Source organism: Castor canadensis, chromosome 11 (genome assembly GCF_047511655.1).
Source record: "Castor canadensis chromosome 11, mCasCan1.hap1v2, whole genome shotgun sequence".
Lineage (NCBI taxonomy): Eukaryota > Metazoa > Chordata > Mammalia > Rodentia > Castoridae > Castor > Castor canadensis.
The window spans coordinates 34375215-34396219 of record NC_133396.1 but is presented as its reverse complement, the minus strand read 5'-3'; the positions used below and the strand labels follow the sequence as shown (position 1 = coordinate 34396219).

Genomic DNA, 21005 nt, shown 5'->3' with positions numbered 1-21005 from the left:
ACAATAGAAAATCCTCACTGGAAGTCAGAATAGTTTTAAATTTTTCCTTTGACATTTATTATTTAATCACTTTCATTTAAAAAAATTGTTTATTGAAGCAATGTGTGGCATTCATCTGCCTTAAAAATATTACAGCTCTCTGAAGACCCCAATAAAAGCTTAAAAATCTTGACACCCTCAGAGCAGCTGCTGGTTCTTGAGCCTGTCTTGAGAGTATACTCTCCCTTTACTTTACATTAATAAACCTGCTTCTGCTAAAAAAAAAATTACAGCCTGTATTATCTATTAAACATTAATCATGCATATTTACTTACGCAGTACTTGAGATCAGAGATGTTTACATTGACCCCCGTGGATCTTTTTAGATTCTCATCATGTGACACTACAACCTGTTTATCTTTTGTGATATGGCAGTCCAGTTCTAGCATGTCAGTTCCAATTGTAACTGCACTGAAGAAATAAAGAGAATGAAACTTTGAAATCTGAGTAAACATTCAGGTTACATACATCTGGTGTGGTAATTCAGAATTACAAACTCAAAATATGCCATAATACTGAAGGAGTTCCTCAAAACATCATTTGTCATGACTTATTGATGTGAAAATATTCTAAGTAATCTTAGAATAAGGAAATCATGTTGCCTCTTTCTTTGACCAGCTACCCTTAATTCTGACAACCCAATATAATAGAAAGGACATCCGACCAGAAGATAAGTGATTCAGATGCCAATTCCTGATATGCCATGTACCTGCATAACTTTGGGCAAGTAAATTTCCCTCTTAGGCCTAAAGTCCCCATCTATGAAGTGAAAGGATTATGAAATAAAACAAGAATGGCTGCTTTTATCATTTTGATTCAACATACTACTGACCACCTTGGCTACACAGAGTTCAAGACCAGCCTGGGCTACATAGTGAATCCCTGTAACAAACAAACAAAAAATAATACAACTGGAAGTTCCAGCAATGAGGCAAAAAAATTCAAATTGGAAGTAAAATTTCTATTCATAGATGACAAAATCCTCTATATAGAATACCCAAAAAATTTCATTTAAAAATTCTTAGAACAAATTAATGAATTTAGCAGTTAATTGATGAAAAATCAGTGTAAAAAAACTAGTTATATTGCAGTATACTAACAAGGAACAATCTGAAAGGGAAACTAAAAAGATTCTATTTACAATGGCATCACAAACAATAAAATATTTAGGAATTAACCAAGGAAGTTAAAGACTTGCTCAATGAAACTTACTAAACATTGCTGAAGGAATATATATAGAAAAGTCCATCCAGAAATTCATATAGAATCTCAAGGGACCCCGAATAGTCAAAACAGTCTTGAAAAAGTTGGAGGACTCACACTACCGATTCCCAAACTTACTACAAAGCTAAAATAATCAAAACAATGTAGTACTGGCATAAATATAGACATATATAGACATAACAGACACAAATGGAATAGGTTAGAGAGCTCAGAAATAAACCTTCATATATATGGTTATATGATTTCGATAAGGGTACCTTGACATTTCAATGGGGAAAGGGCACTGATTTTAACAAAAGAGGCTAGGAGAGCTGAATATCCACATTTAAAGAATGAAGTTGGGGACTGGAGGAGCAACTCAAGTGGTAAAGCACTTGTTTAGCCAGCACAAGGCCACAAGTTCAAACCACAGGACTACAAAAAAATAAATAAATAAAGTTAGCACTGGCCATGGTGATACATGCCTGTAATTCTGGCAACTGGCAGGCTAAAACAAGTGGACTGAATTCAAGGTCAGCTTGAATTCAGCAACACCTTGTCTCAAAGAAAGATGCTATTAGAATAAAAAATAATCCTTAGAATGAGAGAATATAATTACAATCACATATTTGGAAAAGGATTCAGATCCGTAATATATAAAGAATACCTAAGATCCAACAACAAAAGAAAACAATCTTATTTAAAATTGTGCAAAGGATTTGAGCAAAGATTTTTCCAAAGAAGACCTACAAATGACCAATAAGCACAAAAAAGATGAGCAATACCACCAATATTCAGGGAAATGCAATAAAAAACACAATGAGCTACAACTTCACACAGGAATGGCTATTACAAAGCAAAACAACAACAAAAAAGAAAAACAGCCAGGTGCTGGTGGCTCACACCTTATAATCCTAGTTACTTGGGAGGCAGAGATCAGGAGATTATCGGTTTGAAGCCAGCTCTGGGTAATAGTTTGTGAGACCCTATCTTGAAAATACCCAACACAAAAAAAGGGCTGGCGGTGTGGCTCAAGTGGTAAAGCACCTGCCTAACAAGTATGAGGCCCTGAGTTCAAACCCCGAACCGCCAAAAAAAGTAGAAGCTGGGCACAGGTGACTCATGCATGCAATGGTTGAGATTGAAAAGACTGAAGTTCGAGGCCAGCCAGGGCAAATAGTTTGCAAAGGCTGATGGAGTGGCTCAAGCAGTAAGAGTGCCTGCCTAGCAGGCATAAAGCCCTGAGTTGAAATCCCAGTGATGCCAAACAAACAAATTAAAAAGAACACCATGACTAGTTGGACGCTGGTGGCTCACATCTGTAATCCTACCTACTTAGAAGGGTGAGATGGGGATCATAGTTTGAGGACAGCCTGGGCAAACAGTTCATAAGATGCCCATCTCCAAAATAACCAGACCAAAATGGACTGGAGGTGTGGCTCAAGTGGTAGAGTGCCTGCTCTACAAGCACAAAGCCCTGAGTTCAAACCCCAGTCCCACCAAAAAAAAAAAAAAGCCACAATGACTAAACTGAAAAATGCAATAGAAAGTTTCAACAGCCAACTCAATCCAGCTGAAGAATCAGTGAGCTGAAAGACAGAACATTTAAAATTACACAATCAGAGGAGAAAAAAGAAAGAATGAAGAAAGCCTATAGGAATAATAGGACATCATAACAAGACCTACCCCATACATAGTAGGGATTTTAAAAAATGGGACAGAAAGTACAGTTAAAAAAATAACCAAGTCAAGTGTGGTGATGCATACCTGTAATTCCAGCACTCACCTGTAATCTCAGCTATCAAGAGGCTGAGTCAGAGCCAGGTACCGGTGGCCACACCTGTAATCCTAGCTACTTGGGAAGCTGAGATGAGAAGAATCACAGTTCAAGCTCAGCCTGGGCAGAGTCCATGAGATCCCATTTCCAAAATAACCAGAGCACAATGGACAGGCAGTGTAGCTCAAGTGGTAGAGCACTAGCTTTGGAAGTGTGAAACTTCAGTCCCACCAGGAAAAAAAAAAAAAGGCTGAGGGAGGCGGATCAAGTTCAAGGATAGCCTAAGGTACATAGTGAGACCATCCTCCCAAAAAACAAAACAAAACAAAAAAAGGGCTGTGAATGTAGCTCAATGGTAGAGTGCTTGCTTAGTATGTGTAATGTCCTTAGTTTGATCCCCAACACCCTAAAAAAAAAAAAAAAGGACGCGGAGTAGTAATGTACTTATATCTGAAAAAAAGGTTTTAATGCAACCACTATAAAAAGATATAATAATAGGTCAATTCATAACATAGTTTTGCTACTATGGAAAACAGTATGGTGATTCCTCAAAAAAATTAATATAAGGGCTAGAAGCATGGCTAAAGTGGTAAAGTACTTGCCTAGCAAGTATGAGGCCCTGAGTTCAAACCAAGTAGAGAAAAAAAATTAATATAGGATAACGATATGATGTGGCAATTCCACTTCCAGATATATAAAAGAAATTGAAGCAAGGACTCAAAATACTTCTACACCTATATTCACCGCAGCAGTATTTAGTGTAGCCAAAAAGTAGAAACAACCCAAATCTTTATCAAGTTATGAGTCCGTAAATAAAATGGGTTATTGACAGAATTATGTATCATTCTGCATTATAGGAATGAAATTCTGATACACACTACAGAAAGTGAGCCGTGAAGACATTATGCTAAGCCACACACAAAAGAAAAACTATTGTATAATTTCACTTATATGAAATACATAGAAAAATCAAAGATATTAAGACAGAAAATAACAGGTGTTTATTAGGAGCTAGAGGAAGGGAGTTAGTGAGTACAGGATTTCAGTATAGGATATCGAACAAGCCCCAGAGAAGGATAGTAGCATAGCAATGTGAATTTATTTAATGGCACTGGAAGACAGTATATTTAAAATGGTTAAAATGGACTAAGCCTGTAATCTTAGCTACTCAGGAGGTGGAGATCAGGAGGATTGTGTTTCTAGCTGGTACAAAAAGTTCACAGGACATCATCTCAATCAATGACTGGGTGCAGGGACAAGTAACTGTCACCCACCTACCCAAGGAACACAAATAGGAGGTACAGGCCAACCCAAGCAAAAAGTGATACTCTATCTCAAAAATAACCAATGTAAAATGGGCTGGAGGCATGACTCAAGCAGTAGCACACCTGCCTATCAAGCATGAGGCCCTAAGTTCAAACCCCAGTACTAGCAATTAAAAAAAAAAAAGACAGGTTAAAATGGTAATTTTTATGTTATATATCTCTTACTATGATAAAACAAACAGAAAATAAACAGAAGAATTAGACCAGATAATCTCTAATGTTCCTTTTACTTACAAGACTCTACAGAGTCTCTTAGAGACAGTAAGTGCACCGGGGAGTCCTGGCTCTGCCACTGACTCAGGTGAGTTATTTGGCTTATTTATGCCTCACTTTCCTTACGTACAAAGCAATGATGCCATCAGCTCTTCACAGTTTCTTTCACCTGTACTGTACACCCCAGCAGCCCCTTGCTTTACTGCTACTCCCTCTTCCTGAAATGTCTTTTTCAGGAATATACAACAAAATCAGACAAAAGCATGAACACAATAAGCACTTCATAAGTAAAGATTTCCAACTGGCTAGTAAATGAATGAATGGATGCCCAAATGAAATGAAACTCATTAGAGAAATATAAATTAAAGCCACAATAGGATACATATAAATCAGAATTGTTAAAATTGAAGACTGACAGTACCAAGTGTCAGCAAGACAGTGTAGCAACTAGAACTCTCACAAATTGCTGGTAGAAGTATAAACTGCTAAAAATCGATTTATTTATTTATTCACTCATTTGTTTATATATTTAGCAGTGCTGGCATAGAACCCAGAGCCTTACGCATACTAGGAAAGCACTCTTCCACTGAGTGGAAGCCTTTTGGTATAATTATTTTAGAAGGTATAAATATACTCCTATCCTGTAACTTAGCAGTTCTGCCTCTCCTTAAGTATATATTCAAGATAAATGAGTGTATTTGGCCCTCAAAAAACATATACAGGAAGGGTACAGTGGCTCACACCTATAATCTCAGCTACTCAGGAGATGAAGATAGGGAGGATCTCAGTTGGAGCCCAGCCCAGGCAAAAAGTTAGCAAGACCCATCTCAACCAATAAGCTGGGCATGGTGGTGCACACCTGTCATCCCAGCTATGCGGGAGGCTCAATCAAGAGGATCACAGTCCAGGCTGGCCTGGGAAAAAAAGTTAGACCCTATTTGGAAAAATAACTAGAACAAAAAGGGGTAGGGGCATGGTGCAAGTGGTAAAGCACCTGCCTAGGGATGTGAGCTCCTGAGTTCAAACCCAAGATAACAACAAAAAAAATCGTGTAGCCAAGCGCCAGTGGCTCATGCCTATAATCCTAACTATTTGGGAGGCAGAGATCAGAAGGATTGAGTTTTGAAGCCAGCCTGGGCAAATAGTCTGTAAGACCCTGTCTTGAAAATACCCAACACAAGAAAGAGGGCTGGCAGGGTGACTCAAGTGATAGTGTCTGCCTACCAAGCATGAAGCCCTGAGTTCACACCACAGTACCACCAAAACCAAACAAAACCACGTATAAGATTTCCTGTAGCATCATATTTTTTTTTAGTTTTTATTTTTATCTTATTTTATCTTTTTGTGGGACTGAGGTTTGAACTTATTTTGCAAGTGCAAAGCAGGCGCTCTACCGCCTGAGCCACACCTCCAGTCCATTATGCTCTGTTTATTTTGGAGATGAAGTCTCAAGAACTCTTTGCACCGGCTGGCCTCGAACTGCTATCCTCCTGATTTTAGCCTCCTAAGTAGCTAGGAATTCCAACATGAGCAACTGGTGCCCAGCTATGGATAAGTTTCACAGATATAACCCAAAAGACAGAAAAAAAGAGACAAAAGTACAAATACTGTGTGATTACATTTATGGGACCTATATGTATCAGTAATAGCTTAGGCTTTCAAATTTTTCCATAAACAATAACATGCACTGACTTTAACTCAAACACCAGATATTTTATAGCTGAATTTCTGACAAGCTAATGATAAACATAAGAAAAAGATTAAGGAAGCAACCCTTCCCTAAGAAAGAAAAAGAAATAAAAACTATAATTTGAAAAATAGATGTGAAAAAACTCCTTCAAATAAGGCATAAACTTATAAAAGGTTCTATGCTAAAGAATTTATTTGAATTTCATTTATTTCTTACAACATTGAGATTGCATTCCCATTGCATAGGTAAGATAATTAGTATCAAAGTAATTAGATATGCTAAATTGTTTTCATGAGAACCAGGGCACTGATTAATTACTTTGACTGTCTGCCAACTTATACTTCCAGGTATTGCTAATACAATTTGCTTCTTTCTCGTACCATTCATGGTAGTACCATAGGGATCACATTGTCCTATGGGTGTTTATAAATGCAGCCTAGTTTAATAACCTAGTTTTATTAGCCCCTAAGAACCAGATTTTGCATACACAAGGGCTCAGTGACTCTGCATGCGTGTGCCTACATGTGCATGTGCAGTAGGATTCCTTAGATTTGGGTTCTATGCTCACTATGAAGGGGGTTCTCTCTTCTTTACCCGTCTTTTGCTAATATTCTGCTTTGTTCTTGAAGTGTACCAATTCCTATGTCATTCAGTAAGCAGTGAGACCCTATTAGTGTCAGAGCCTGCGCAAGAGGTTAGGGAATGAGAGATCAACAAGATAAGATTGCTATTCCTAATGAAACCACACAAGAGTCACATTCATAACCTAAAGAAGATAGTGTTTATGAAAGCATTTTATAAACTACATGGAACTTTTGATAAATTGTGAGATGCAATTATTTTTCTTTGGCAGTCCTAATTACTTCTCGGGCACAATGAAACTTAATAAATTAATTTTGCATGCATTTCTAAAATCCTTTCAATCTCGTACACATACCTTGTCACATACCAGCACATCTTAATCTCAAGCATATCACATTTTAAGAATAGTTTCATACAAGGTGTGGTGGCATATGCTTGTAATGTTAGCACTTGGGAGTCTGAGATAGCGTAGGGTACATAGTGAATACCAGGGAAGTTTGAGCTCCATAGCAAGACCCTGTCTCAACAAAGCAAGACAAAACAAAAAACAAAGAACAAAATAAAAAAGGAAAGGAAAAGAAAAGAAAAAGTTGGATGTGGTGGCATACATTTGTAATCCCAGCACTTGGGAGACTGAGGGAGGAGGATTGTGAGTTTGAGGTCAGCCTCGGTTACATAGCAAGTTCAAGGCCTGTCTGAGCTACATAGCACAACCCTGTACAGTGGGAGGAAAAAAAAAGTACATATTGATAGCAACAGCACTAATACATGAGGTGGAAAAAAAGTCGAAAAGGTTAATATTAAAGCCTTTTTTAGATTCTTTTATAAATTTCAAAGTCAGTTAAAAAGCAACCTTACAAATAAATATATGTAATAAACATTAATAATAACATGCTTCTTTCTTCTCCTGAAGTACCATAAGAACCTCTTAAAATAATAATTAAAAAGCTGTGGATAGGGAGAAAAAAGTTAGGGTGGGGAGGTAGTTCAGTGGCACTGTGCTTATCTAGAAAGCACCAGGTTCAGTCCCCAGAACTGCAAAAATATTAAAATAAATAAAGTTGTAGAAACTGCCACATGACAGTGTCTGTCACTTTCCAGTAGTTACTTTCTGAACCAAACGATATAAAAGCTGCTGGAGATGATAAGGATAACATGGCATTTAGCAAGTAAAAACTTTCTACCCTTATATCCTTTGAACATCAAAAATATTTTCTGAGGATTGAAATGTTAAATATTAAAAAACAAGCTATACTAGTGTCTTAATTTCACAATAAGAGTGATTGGTAAAATTTAACAAAGAATATGGAGAAAAGCTTCTAAAATAATGTGTTTTAAACATAAAAAATGCTAAAAATAACTCAAAAAAGTTATGAGCAATTTCTCCCAAGTCATGTATATCACCTACAGCCCAGGCAACAGATGATAACCAATAGTGTATGTATCTATGTATCTCAATGAAAATTGCACACTTAAAATTATTTATCTGTATGTAGCCACAGCTAACTTGCTAGATGTATGCACAATCTAAGAAGATAAATTAAATTAAAATGCTTACTTTCAGCTGTGATGTAAGTAAAGATTTTACATTTTTGTTAGAGACTTTTGAGAATATTTGCAACAAGAAGAGTAAGAGACAACAAATACAAGGAGGACAGGATTTAGATGGAACTACATCTGGCAAAGCAGTGCCTTTGGACCTGATAACAGGACTTTTTCATTTTTGTGTGTGGTACTAGAGTTTGAACTCAGAGCCTCACACATGCTAAGCAGGCACTCTACTCCTTGAGTCACACCCCAGCTCCAGGAAAATAATCTTTAAGGTATCTCTGAATGGTGAGAACCAGAAATTTAGGTCAAATTCACCTAAATATATATATATATATATATATATATATATATATATGTGACTTCAAACTGTCCAGGAATTTGGAATCAATGTGGGCAATATAGTGAGACACCTCTCATCTCTGTGTGTGTGTGTGTGTGTTTCTGGGTATTAAACCCAGGGCCTGCTAGGCAAACCCTCTACCCTTTGAATCATGTCCCCAGTCCTTTTGTTGGTGGTGGTGGTGAGAAAGGGTCTCACTAATCTTGCACAGGCTAGACTGGAACTCACAATTTCTTCTACCTTCACCTTCTGAGACCAAGGTTTACACACATGCGCCACCATGCCAAGCAAGAACCCCATCTTAAAAAAAAAAAGGGGGCTCGAAATTGTATAAGAAAGAATCTTTCTTACTAAATATGAATAGGTAGTGTCTTACATTGGGTTTAATTTTTCATAATCCTTGTTGTGTTTTTCAGAGGAAGGAAAAGTGTTTTCATCATTATCACAGACTAATAATAATCACTGACTCTAAGACAAAGAACACAGGCACTAATCAGCTTTCATTCCCATCTCTCCTGTAACTTCCCTGCAAAGTACTCTAAAATACATTACATGAAATATAAATCAATTATAAATACAAAAAATTTAATTTAGATTAAAAAATAAGATCAATACTCATAAGGATTCCAAGAAAAAACCAGGTTGTAGGATCAGGTCTATACAGAAGTTACTGTTTACAAAGACACATAATCCTAATCATAAACAATGGCCAATATAATAGTTGTTTCATTTGCTTTCTCACTAATTAGCATTATACACAGAATGCTCCTTGTTACAAGTGCCTTCTTTCATGGAAATATAGTATCTTTTGACTACTCAAAACTCTGATCTACTTTTCAGTTAAACAGAACCCAAATACTCTTTGTTAAAATACAGTTTTACAGAAACAACTATCACAAGTAGACAGAATATGAACACTATCTTCACTTTGTGAGTTATCATCATTTGAACACTATCTTCACTTTGTGAGTTATCATCATTTTAATGATAAATTATAAGAGCACCTTTTTATATACTTACTGCTGAAAAGCTGCCATTGTATTCTCCAAATTTTCTCCAGCACCTGTGAAAACATGAAATTTAAACTTTGTTTATATAGCCATTTTGAATATTTTATTTTTCTAGAAATTTAATAAGATACAGTTAATGAAACTTCATGCTTATTTATTATATAGATATTACAGTCCAAGTGTTTTAAAGAATGAAATGGTATTCTGAATTGATTTTTTTAGCTGCACCAATAGGAATCAAAGTCCAAAAATGGTAGGGCACTTGCCTAGCATGTGCAAAGCCCTGATTTGATCCCCAGCACTGAAAAATAAAAACACAGCCACAGAAATACAGAAGATTAGAAAAACCTAGACATAATTTTAAAGCTACAGCTTACGTGTCAAAGACAGAAAGAGGACTTGGAACACATATATCTCTTCAGTTACAGTCTTCCCCCTGTATCCTCAGTCTCTTGTGCATGTCTCCCCGCCCCCCCACTTTCTTCTCCTTCTCCTCTCTCTCTCTTTCTCTCTCTCTCTGGTGGGACTGGGGTTTGAGCTTCCAACTTGCAAAGCAGTCACTCTACAGCTTTGCTGGCTCTCTTAATTTATTGGTTGACTGATTGGGGTTTGAACTCAGGGCCTTGCACTTGCTAACTCTTTTTTGCTCCTATTAGTTTTGGAATACTGTCTCTGTGTTCTTGCCTGGGCTGTACTCAAACTGTGATCATCCCAATCTCTGCCTCGTGAATAGCTAGGACTACAGGCATGAGGCACTGTGCCTGGCTTACCTGGCTCTCTTTTCCCTTTCCCATGAATTGCTAAACAGAAATGCCTATTTTAATCACCTTCACTGAAGGAAATATAGTACAATAGTTGAGGATGAGACTGTGAAGCTAGGATTATGGTCTCAATATTATTCAATACTATGTCTGACCTTAGGAAAGTTATCTAACCTCTCTATGGTAGAGCTTGCTAATCTATAAGAATGATAAAATAGGTATTTCATAAGACTGGTGTTAATAAATTAGTTAACATGTCATAAATCTAAGAATGAATTCTGAACTGATGGTACATTTTACAATGGATCATGTATAATAGTTTAATTGGAAGGCTTTTCTCTCAACAGTTCTTACAATCAATGACATTGAATGCAATGAAATACTATAGAGAACACTCAGTAAAAACTAATTACTATTGTCATTATCATAGTAACTGGTAGAGAGTATACTTTGTGAACGAATAATGAAATAATAATGGAATGAGTAATATAATGCAGAAAGGACACAGACTTTGATGTGAATATACCATACTATTTAAAAATTATCTATTATTGCATACTAGGTAAAGAGTCAATTGGCACTATACATGATAGCCAAAACTTAAAAATTTTTTTTTTTTTTTGGTGCTGGGGACCAAACTCAGGGCCTTGTACTTGCCAGGCAAGCCCTCTTCCACTGAGCTAAACCCCTAACCCCAAAATATTTTAAAACTAAAAGATTTCAGCACTTTTAAATAATTGAATGGGATATACAGGGGAAAAACAATTTCTTCCTAACAGAAAAGGGCAACTCAAGTTTAAAATGTGGCCCAAATATTAGCATTAAAACATTTTATCAATAATACCATTAGAGTATATTTATGAGAACACTGAAATTTTCTTATATTAGGTTGTATTTTTGACAACCTAATTAATAATCAACAGAAACATAAGATACATTTGTCTTAAAACTCCAAAGTTTTAATGTATCTGTAACACAGATACATTTGTCTTAAAACTCCAAAGTTCCATTCACTTAGCAGAAAGGGATACTCATGTGAAAAATGCTAGGTTTTAGGTTTACTTTGATTACTAGAGTTGATAAATAACAGAAAACAGGTAATGTGAAGGGTATAGGGTTTTTTCAAAAGAAAGTACTTTTGGGGCTGGGAGTGTGGCAGAATGCCAAAAAAAAAAAAAATCTGGTACAATGCTAGCATCAAAGTAATGATAGATGTGGTGGTGCACAACTGTAATCTCAGCACTTCCTTCATTCCTCCTTTCTTTTTTATATTTTGATACAGGGTCCTGTGATGTAGCTGAGGCTGGCACTGAAATCCTTCTGCCTTGACCTCCTGGGTGTCAGGATTACAATGAAGGCCATCATGCCTATTTTTGGTGGGCAAGCACTCTACCACTGAGCTACATCTCCAGTCCTCCCACTCCCCTACCTCTCTCTTTTAAGACTGGGTCTCACTATGTAGCCCAGGGCTAGTCTCCAATTCTTGATCTTTGGCCTCCTGAGTTGCTGGGATTACAGATGTGACCACTATGCCAGGCTTCCAATCTTCCTTTTTTTTTTTTTATTATTCATATGTGCATACAATGCTTGGGTCATTTCTCCTCCAATCTTTCTTAATCTTAATTTGAGAACTAGTTTACTTCTCAGTTCTTTGGATTATAATGATTCTTATTATATTGAAGAGTTAATGCCTTGAGGGCTGGTGGAGTGGCTCAAGAGGTAGAGTGCCTGCCTAGCAAGTGTGAGGCCCTGAGTTCAAACCCCAGTACCACACACACACAAAAAAAGTTAATACCTTGAACTGACAGTCCCAGGCATTTTGGTCTCTGGACCCCTTTATACTGTAAAAAAATTACTAGGACTGGGGGGGCGTGGCTTAAGTGGTAGAGTGCCTGCCCAACAAGTGCAAGGCCTCGGTTGGAACTGCAGTACCTCCAAAGGAAAAAGAAAGAAAAGAAAAAAATTACTGAGTACCCTAAAATGCTTTTGATTATGTACATTATATCCATTACAATTAAGTATTGGAAATTAAATTTTCAGGGCTCAAGTGGTAGAGCAACTTGACTAGCAAGTGTGATAACCTGAGTTCAAACCTAGTACCTCAAAAACAAAAAAGAAAACAGAAGTTAAGTTCTAGAATTTAAAATTGTATGTGGGCACTCTTTTCCTTTGGAAAAAAATAAGGTTTGTATTGGAAAGCTAGTTTTATGCACAGTAATCTTCATAATTATTTTGAAAACACCTATTAACATTCCCCCCAAAATACATTTCTGTGGTGTGTCTTCCCATTTTTCTATCTTGTGTATTTATTCTAAGGCATTGGTTTACAAACCTCTAATTGAACATCCATTTGAGAAATGTTTTTTCTTAATTTCTTATCATTTTGCAGTGTTCTAAAACACAGCACTGCAAGGGCTTATAGTATTACAGCATTTCCTTTCGCTTGCTTAAATAACTAAAAATGTAAAGAGGAGTTAACTATTTCATGACCAAGGTAAATGAAGAAATGAGTTGTTGAATGTAAGTAATGTACTTTGCACTTAAATGATGTTATTTATGCTTCACAAAAAAGCCATGAGAAAAGGTTTTACAGGTGAAAGAAAGAAATTTAAGACTTATGAGGGTTTAAGAGCCTTGCAACTGGAATCACCTAACTGATTTTATGGAAATGATTGTATAGACCTGATTGGTCTATACTCTTTTACTTATTTCTTGGTGTGATGATACGGTTTTTTGTTTGTTTTTGTTTTTTGAGACAGGGTGTCACTATGTAACCAAAGCTAGCCTTAAACTTTGGTTCCTCCTGCGTTAGCCTCCCAAATGCTGAGATTACAGCAGTGTACCACACTGGATTTGTGAAGTACATTTTAAATATAAACATTTAAGCTAAGCATGGTAGAACCTGTCTCTAATCCTAGCACTTTGGAGGCCAAGCAGGAGGATGGCAAGTTGGAGGTCAGTCTGGGCTACATAGAGAGTTTGAGGACAGCCTAAGCTATATAATGTGAACCTGTCTCAAAAAATAAATTAATTAATTAATTAAATAAAATTGTATGTGTTTATTTGAAAATAACAACAAACCTATTACATGTTAACATGACATATTTATGGAACACAACTTCCAAAACAAAAAAAAAATTCATGAAAAGTGGTATTAGCTGGGTATGGCAGCAAACACCTATAATCCTAGCACTTGGGAGGCTGAGGCAGGAGGATTGCCAGTTTGAGGCAGAGGTGGAGGAGGAGAAGCTCACGCCTGTAACTCTCACTACTTGGGAGATCAGGAGAATCACAATTTGAAGTCAAACTGGGGAAACAGTTCATGAGATCCTATCTCGAGAATACCCAACAGAAAACAAGGCTGGAAGAGTGGCTCAAGTGGTACAGTGCCTGACAAGTGCAAGGCTCTGAGTTCAAACCCCAGTGCTTCCAAAAAAAAAAGCAACAACAACACTAGAAAGCTAGCCAGGTGCAGTAGTGCACTCAGGAGGCTAAGGCAGGAGTATTTGTGAGTTTTAGGATAGTCTGGGCTACATAAGATGACCAAGAAGACCGACTGAAAAACAAACAAAAAGCTAGAAAGGTATCACACTCATGGTGGAGAATGGTTTCTAAAATTCCTTAATACAAGGAAACTGGACACTTTCTTAAAGTGATAGCCTCACTTTATTCATTTTTAAGAATATCTCTACCAGATACTCAAGCCTGAATAACCATAGTTTGTTAGTCATTCTTTTAAGTAAAAATGTTCTGTGGGAAAAAAAAAAATTCAGCTCTCAGGTCAAATGAGTGCTCAGGTGTTTTTCCTAAGACAAACATTGTGCTTTGGTATTTAGCAAGTACCTGGTATGTACTTCCAATTTTGTCTGACAGATTATTAAAGATTAAGTGTACTCAAAAGACCAGAAAAGGTAGCTCATGCCTGTAATCCCAGCACTTGGAAGACAGGCAGGAGAAGCTTGAGTGCAAGACCAGCCCTGAGCTACATTGTGAGACTCTGTCTCAAAAAAACAAAGTTGGGCTGGCAGAGTGGCTCAAGCAGTAACAGTGCCTATCTAGCAAGTGTGAGGTCCTGAGTTCAAATGCCAGTGCCACCAAAATAAATAAATAAAATTTTTAAAAAGTTAAGTGTACACAGAGTTGAGATTCAATAAAAATATTAGTAATTTTTACTAATACATCGAGGATATTTCTAAATGCAACAGATTTTTTTTCCCTAAGTTCAACTACTTTTCTATTTTTAACTGTGAGAATATGATGGTGAAGAATAAATGGCAGAGGTACATTTGGTACCACTGCTTTGATTCATCTGAGTTTGTTTGTTTGCTTTGTAGTACTGGGGTTTGAACTCAGGGTCTACACCTTGAGCCACTCCACCAGCCCTTTTTATGATTTTTTTTTTCGAGATAGGGTCTTGTGAACTATTTGCCTGGGCTGGGTTTGAACCACAATCCTCTTGTTCTCTGCCTCCTTAGTAGCTAGGATTACAGGCGTAAGCCACCAGCACCCAGTTAAAAATTCTTTTTTTGGTGGTACTGGGGTTAGAACTCAGGGCCCCATACTTGCTAGGCAGGCGCTCTATCACTTAAGCCAGTCTGCTAGCCCCACAACAGCAGTTTTATCCAATTAGGCTTTTTATATTTTTGGCACTGGGGATTGAACCCAGGGCTTCACATATGCAAAGTATATGCTCTAGCACTACATATAGCCTACATATTAATGCCTTTTACTGCATTGATGCTTGCATCAATGCAATAAAAAAGGCAAATAATGTCTTAGGAAAATAGTTTTGACCTTGCAGACCCATGAAAGGGTATATTCATCCAAACCCTAAGAAGGCTCCTTAAAGGCAAGGATTAGGGGAACATCCACCTACCTAATTCTGCAACCACCAGCCCCAGGAAGGGAAAAGAATGGAACGCTTTTAACCTTTCTCTACTCTCTCACACACTCCTTGCTATGGGAACAGAAAGTGACTTGATTCAACCCTTCAGAGTCCTCTTAATTTGGAGTGGCCCAACCTCAGAAAGAACACCTGCTCACATATATATATATGATATACATATACATATACATATATATTGGCCAGAGTAGGCTCTGCCAATACAAGGACAATGCCTCCATTTTAGCGTTAAGTTCAACACTAAAGAGAGCCCCAAAATATCAATATTAGTAAAAAGGTTACTATTTTCACTTCCATCTGTTTGATGCCTATATTTATTTCTACATTGGTTCTAAACAGGAAAGAAAGCAGTGTCATTTATTAGACTTCCCAATTCTCAATTTAAAAAATCCTTTGCCTGATACATATTTTAGAATATTTCACAAAATAGTGTCTGAGAAATTTATGTGTGTGTGTTGTGTGATGCTGGGGATTGAACACATGGCCTCACACATGCTAGGCAAGATCACATGACTTGAGCCATACCCCCAGCCCATGCAATAAATAAACAAATGTTTGAAATTTATTTCAAAATAATCTGGGTGAGAACAGGCAGTGCTATAGATGAAATAAGATAGAGCAGAAGTTGATAATTGTATGTAGGTCGTTGGTCCATGGAGCCTTACTACTTTTGTATGTATTTGAAATGCATCATTGTAAAAAAGTTCATAAGACATTAGAAAAAAGGATAGATAATCAATATCTGAAATAAATTTCCCTACATCAACACAATTTTTACTAATAGGTATATTCTAAGCCTGCCTATTTATAACTTTTTAAATTTTTAAAAAATTTTTATCATTTTTACATTTACTCACATGTGTACACATTGTGCCACCTCCCCCCATTTATATCTTTTACATCCACCTTTCCATATTAACTTAACTATAATTAATTTAAATGTAACAACTTGAACATGTAAACATTATCTTTAATCTATTTTATATAAATTTATTAAATTATAGTCATTCTAAAATAAACAAAGCTGGTCAAGAGATTAATAATTAACAGAAGCCAGGTACTACGTTTAGCACTTTATAGATTTCATTAAAACCCTCACAACCATCCTATGAGGTAAGCATTAAATAGCCCTAGAAAAAAATTGGCTGAGGTAATACATGTCTGTAATCCCAACACTCAGGAAGCTGAGACAAGAGATCACGAGTTCAATGCCAGCCTCACGTAGGAAGCAAGACCCTATCCCAACCGCCCTCTCCCTCCAAACACCGGCTAAAGTCACAGGACCGATAAGTGGAACCAGAGTTCAAGCACACGCAGTATGATTCAGAGCTGTGTCCCTTTCACCGCTACCTGTGTTCCAGCTTTACAGGTAAATTACTCACATTGGTCCTTATCCCTTATTCTTCTAATTGCTGGAAAGCAAGAAGATCAGTGCCACAGGGATAACACTTGCAAGTCACTCAGACTCTATGGTGGAAGCCTGGAGAGCAACCAAGGGACTAATTATGCTAACCTTCCTCTCCAAGGAATCAGCGGCAGGTCTCGTGTCACCAAGTGCTCCGAGTTCCCTTTCTCCCCACTAATGATCACACAATTCACACAAAGAGGCTTTGACACGAGGTTTTGTTTCTTCCAATAAGCATCTTACACAATTCCTGGCTCTGCAAACCACCATTGTACATGCGAACAAAAATGTGAATTCGTGTGAAATGTGGAGGAAGCCAATCAGTACCTCTCTCAGTCTGACATGCAGTCCTGGTGGAGTCTGACCATCTTTCCTCTGCATATGGCCTCCAAGTCCCTCTTCACCTTCACTTTGCGCAGCACTGTGTTTGACCTCAGGATTCAGGGCTTTGTGCTTGCTATGCAACTGCCCTTCCACTTGAGCCATGCTCCGGCCCTTTACACCTTGGTTTATTTTTCAGACAGGATCTTTTTGTTGTTGTTGTTGGCACTGGAGTTTGAACTCAGGACTTTGTGCTTGCTAGGCAGAACTCTACAGCTTGAGCCAGACCAGAATCTTGCACTTTTGAACAAGGTAACCTACCTCCACTTCCCACATAAGGTGCTGGAAGAGTCAGGTGCCTACTGGAGCTCATGTCTGTAATACTAGCAACTCATGAAGCACAGCCAGCCTGGGCAAATAGTTCTTCAAAATATACATCATAAAAGAGGGCTGGTGGAGTAGCTCCAGGTGTAGGCCCTGAGTTCAAGCTGGGATTATAAACGTGCACCATCATGCCTGGCTTGGTTTTTGAGATAGGGTCTGGATAACTTTTTTGCAAAGGCTTGTCTTGAAGCATGATCCTCTCATCTCCACCTTCTGCAGAGCTGGGATTACAGGCATGTACCACCATGCTTGGCCCATTTTTCATTTCTTTGAGAACATCTCTAAAATCCATATTTTGGGTTTTTTGGTTTTTTTTTTTTTTTTTTTGAGACAGGGTCTCACTATGTAGTACAGTCTGCCATGAACACACAATCCTCTTGCCTCAGCCTCCTCAGTGCTGGGATTATAAGCATGCATTATCAGACCCGGTTCATTTTATTACTTCATTATATACTTTCCAATTTTCATTCTAAATTAACTTTTCCTCTTTTATATAGTGCCCCAGAATTACTTTGTGATTGGTTCATCTTTGATAGGATAAGAAAAGGAAACACTGTATTTTGTATGCATATGTAGATTTAAATGCTGTGAAGGGAAGAAGTACCTGCCCAGTTTGTTTTTGTCTCAAGTGTTTTACACACCAATATTCAAGACACTGTTTACTTGTCTTTCAGTTATGCTCCTACCACCACTGTTGCTAACATCCATTAACACGTTCACGTGTGATGATTAAAAAACAATGACAGGACAACATGCATCAGTCACAAAAGAACAATCTTTAAAATTAAGGGGTTTTTTTCTGATATTGGAAAAGAGAGCTTAGTACAAAATGGAATTATATGGTAAATCATATAACAAAGTTCCTGTATTTCTAAATTCATTTGTTCACTCAGCATCTGCAGTGTGCTTTGGAATTACTCTAAATGATTACAGAACATGAAAAGGAGGATATGGTGGCAGACACTTGTAATCCTAGCACTCAAGAGGCTGATGAAGGAGGATAGCAAGTTTGAGGCTAGCCTGAGCTACACAGTGAAACTGTCTGAAAAAAAACCAAGGTGCAGGGGAGTATGGGAGGGTGGGAAAAGGATAAAGAGATAGAAGGACTAGAGATAGAATATAAAAAAGAACATTTGTCAATATGGTTTCTCTGAAACACTGAAAAAGTTTTTAATCTAAAGGGGAAAAACTAGTAAAATTTGTATCTACTGGCATAAGAAAAAGATTAAACATACCAATATAATTAGTATGCAATAAATAAACCTTAGAAAAATGTTAGTAAATCACAGGAGAGATCACTTGAAACACAGAAGGATAATACTCACACCACATATTGCTATACAGGTAGCATTTAGCAACTAATATGTATGTTCTCCTCACCAATAAGTATATTTTGTCATAATGTCAATAATTTTTATGAATATTTGATTTTTCTAAATGAGGAGCTTAAAAGTTTTATATATATATTATATATATATACATATTGCCATTAGTAAAAATAAGAACAAATTGAGCTTACTAAAGTTGGCATTCTTAAGTAGAATAGTACTATTAAATAAAAGATAACTCACTTTGTTGCTAATAAGCCATCAGTTGCAGGGGCGGGGGAGGGGCTCACTGACAAGTGGAGGAGTAAGTCCCTGCTAATAGGACTGAAGAACAAGCACTGAAAAGAATCAATATTGTGATGTGAAACCTGCTTAATGTGTAACAGTAGAATGCTACTTCCAGCGAGACTCAAATTGATGACTCAATTCTCTTTTTACTCAACAAATTAAAGTTTGGAGCCCAGAAGCAGCCAAACAGTATCCAAGAGCAATCTTATATTAAACTATTACCTTCCAAGTGAATCTGTGGCAGAATGACCACATTGTGACAGCCCCTACCTTGAGGTCAAGGGTGAAAGTTAGGAGGAAAGAGGGGATTTGATCACTTGGCCACTGAGCCCTAACAAACCAATTTCTTTCTAAAAAGTCTGACATTTAATTCAATTGGCCCATCGACAGAGATAAGTTAGGTTATATAATTTCCTTGCTATCCTTAGTTTGCCAGCTAACTCAGTAGGCAACTGGTATAAATGTATATACTGAATTATTTCAAATGTAAGAAAATGTGTCTTTAAAGTCTACACTTCAAGGATTGGGTGCACGGCTTAAGTGACAGAGAGCCAGCCTAGTGAGCATGAGATGAGACCAAGTTCAAGCTCCAGCACTGGAGGGGGAAAAAAAAAGCTATATTTAAAAATGTTATCAGAGATTATCTCCAGATAATATAAGTATATCCTTTTCTGGTTTTGGTGGGTCTGGGGTTTGAACTCAGGACCTTGCACTTGCAAAGCAAGTATTCCACTGCTTGAGCCACATCTCCAGTCCTATCTCCAGATAATAAAGTAATTTTTCTTCCGTTTTCTTCATTTTTATTTTATTCTATTTTTCAGACAGGGTTTCCCTATTTTGTCCAGGCTGAAGCATTCCTCCTGCCTTAGCCTCCTGAGTAGCTAGGACTACAGTTTTAGGTTACCCTAGCTTATTTGTTCTTTTTTAATTTTTGTTTTCCAAATTTCATTCGGTAAACCTGAGTTACTTATGTAACTAGAAAAATACCTTAAAATATTAACAAAATTCCTAATTTCATACAAGAATGAAGAAAATGGCTTTTGAGAGTATTGCTTACTCTCCATTTAATCCACAGGGTTTATCTATAGTCTTTTTAGTATTTCATCAATACACTGTAATTACAAAATGTGTCCTTTGGTCAAATAAATTTTGGAAACATCTAGCATGCAGTATGTAATCAGAAGACAATTAATGATTGTTTTTATTACATGTGAAGATGTGTACTAAAAGCTAGAGCCACAAACATGAACAAGTATGATCCTGGCCTTTGAGGACCTCATCGTGAAGGGAAGCTGATGTATTAAAAATTCTATTATAATATAATGCAGTGTAATATATGATTAAAGGAGGTAACAACAAAGCTTTTTACATTTAACTTTTGAAACATGAGTATTTTCTACCTTCAAGGACAATGAATTTTACTAATACTACAAAGGCAAAAACTCTGAAAACTTAAGTATAGGATGATGTAATTCCTTCTCAAGGTTTTATTGCAAAATACACTTGTGGATCCCCTGTACTCACACATATTTCTAAATAATTTCAACAGCTTTAAAAGTGCTTTTTATATGCTTAGTCATAACAATGCAAAGAGGTAAGAAAGGCAAACAGTTCCCATTTTACAGAGAGGGAAACTAAGGCTCTTCTCAAAGTTAACTACTTAGATCCATGATCTGGCTCAAGTGACTTAAATCTTTACCAGAATGTTTTTTGCAAAGGACATAAACTAGCTGATATCGAGAGTTTCAAGGTACAGAAATTCGGGTGTATATCTTTTATATACTCAGAATGATCAATGTTTCAACACTGGAACAGACTACAACTAGATGACAAGAAATATCAGGTATTTGCAGTTAGGGCAGTAGAGAATAAACCCAAATGTAAA

The 21005-nt window shown here is 37.0% G+C and overlaps 1 protein-coding gene across 1 annotated transcript in view; it reads right to left on the bottom strand.

Moving 5' to 3' along the window:
- Gdpd1 (glycerophosphodiester phosphodiesterase domain containing 1) overlaps positions 1-21005 on the bottom strand; it is a 51383-nt gene that overhangs the window by 27185 nt on the left and 3193 nt on the right. Inside the window, exons 2-3 of the mRNA XM_020179387.2 lie at positions 9741-9783; positions 315-450 (exon numbers count right to left, since the gene is read on the bottom strand). Coding sequence (XP_020034976.1) covers positions 315-450; positions 9741-9783 — 179 coding nt within the window. The remainder of the gene's footprint in view (positions 1-314; positions 451-9740; positions 9784-21005) is intronic.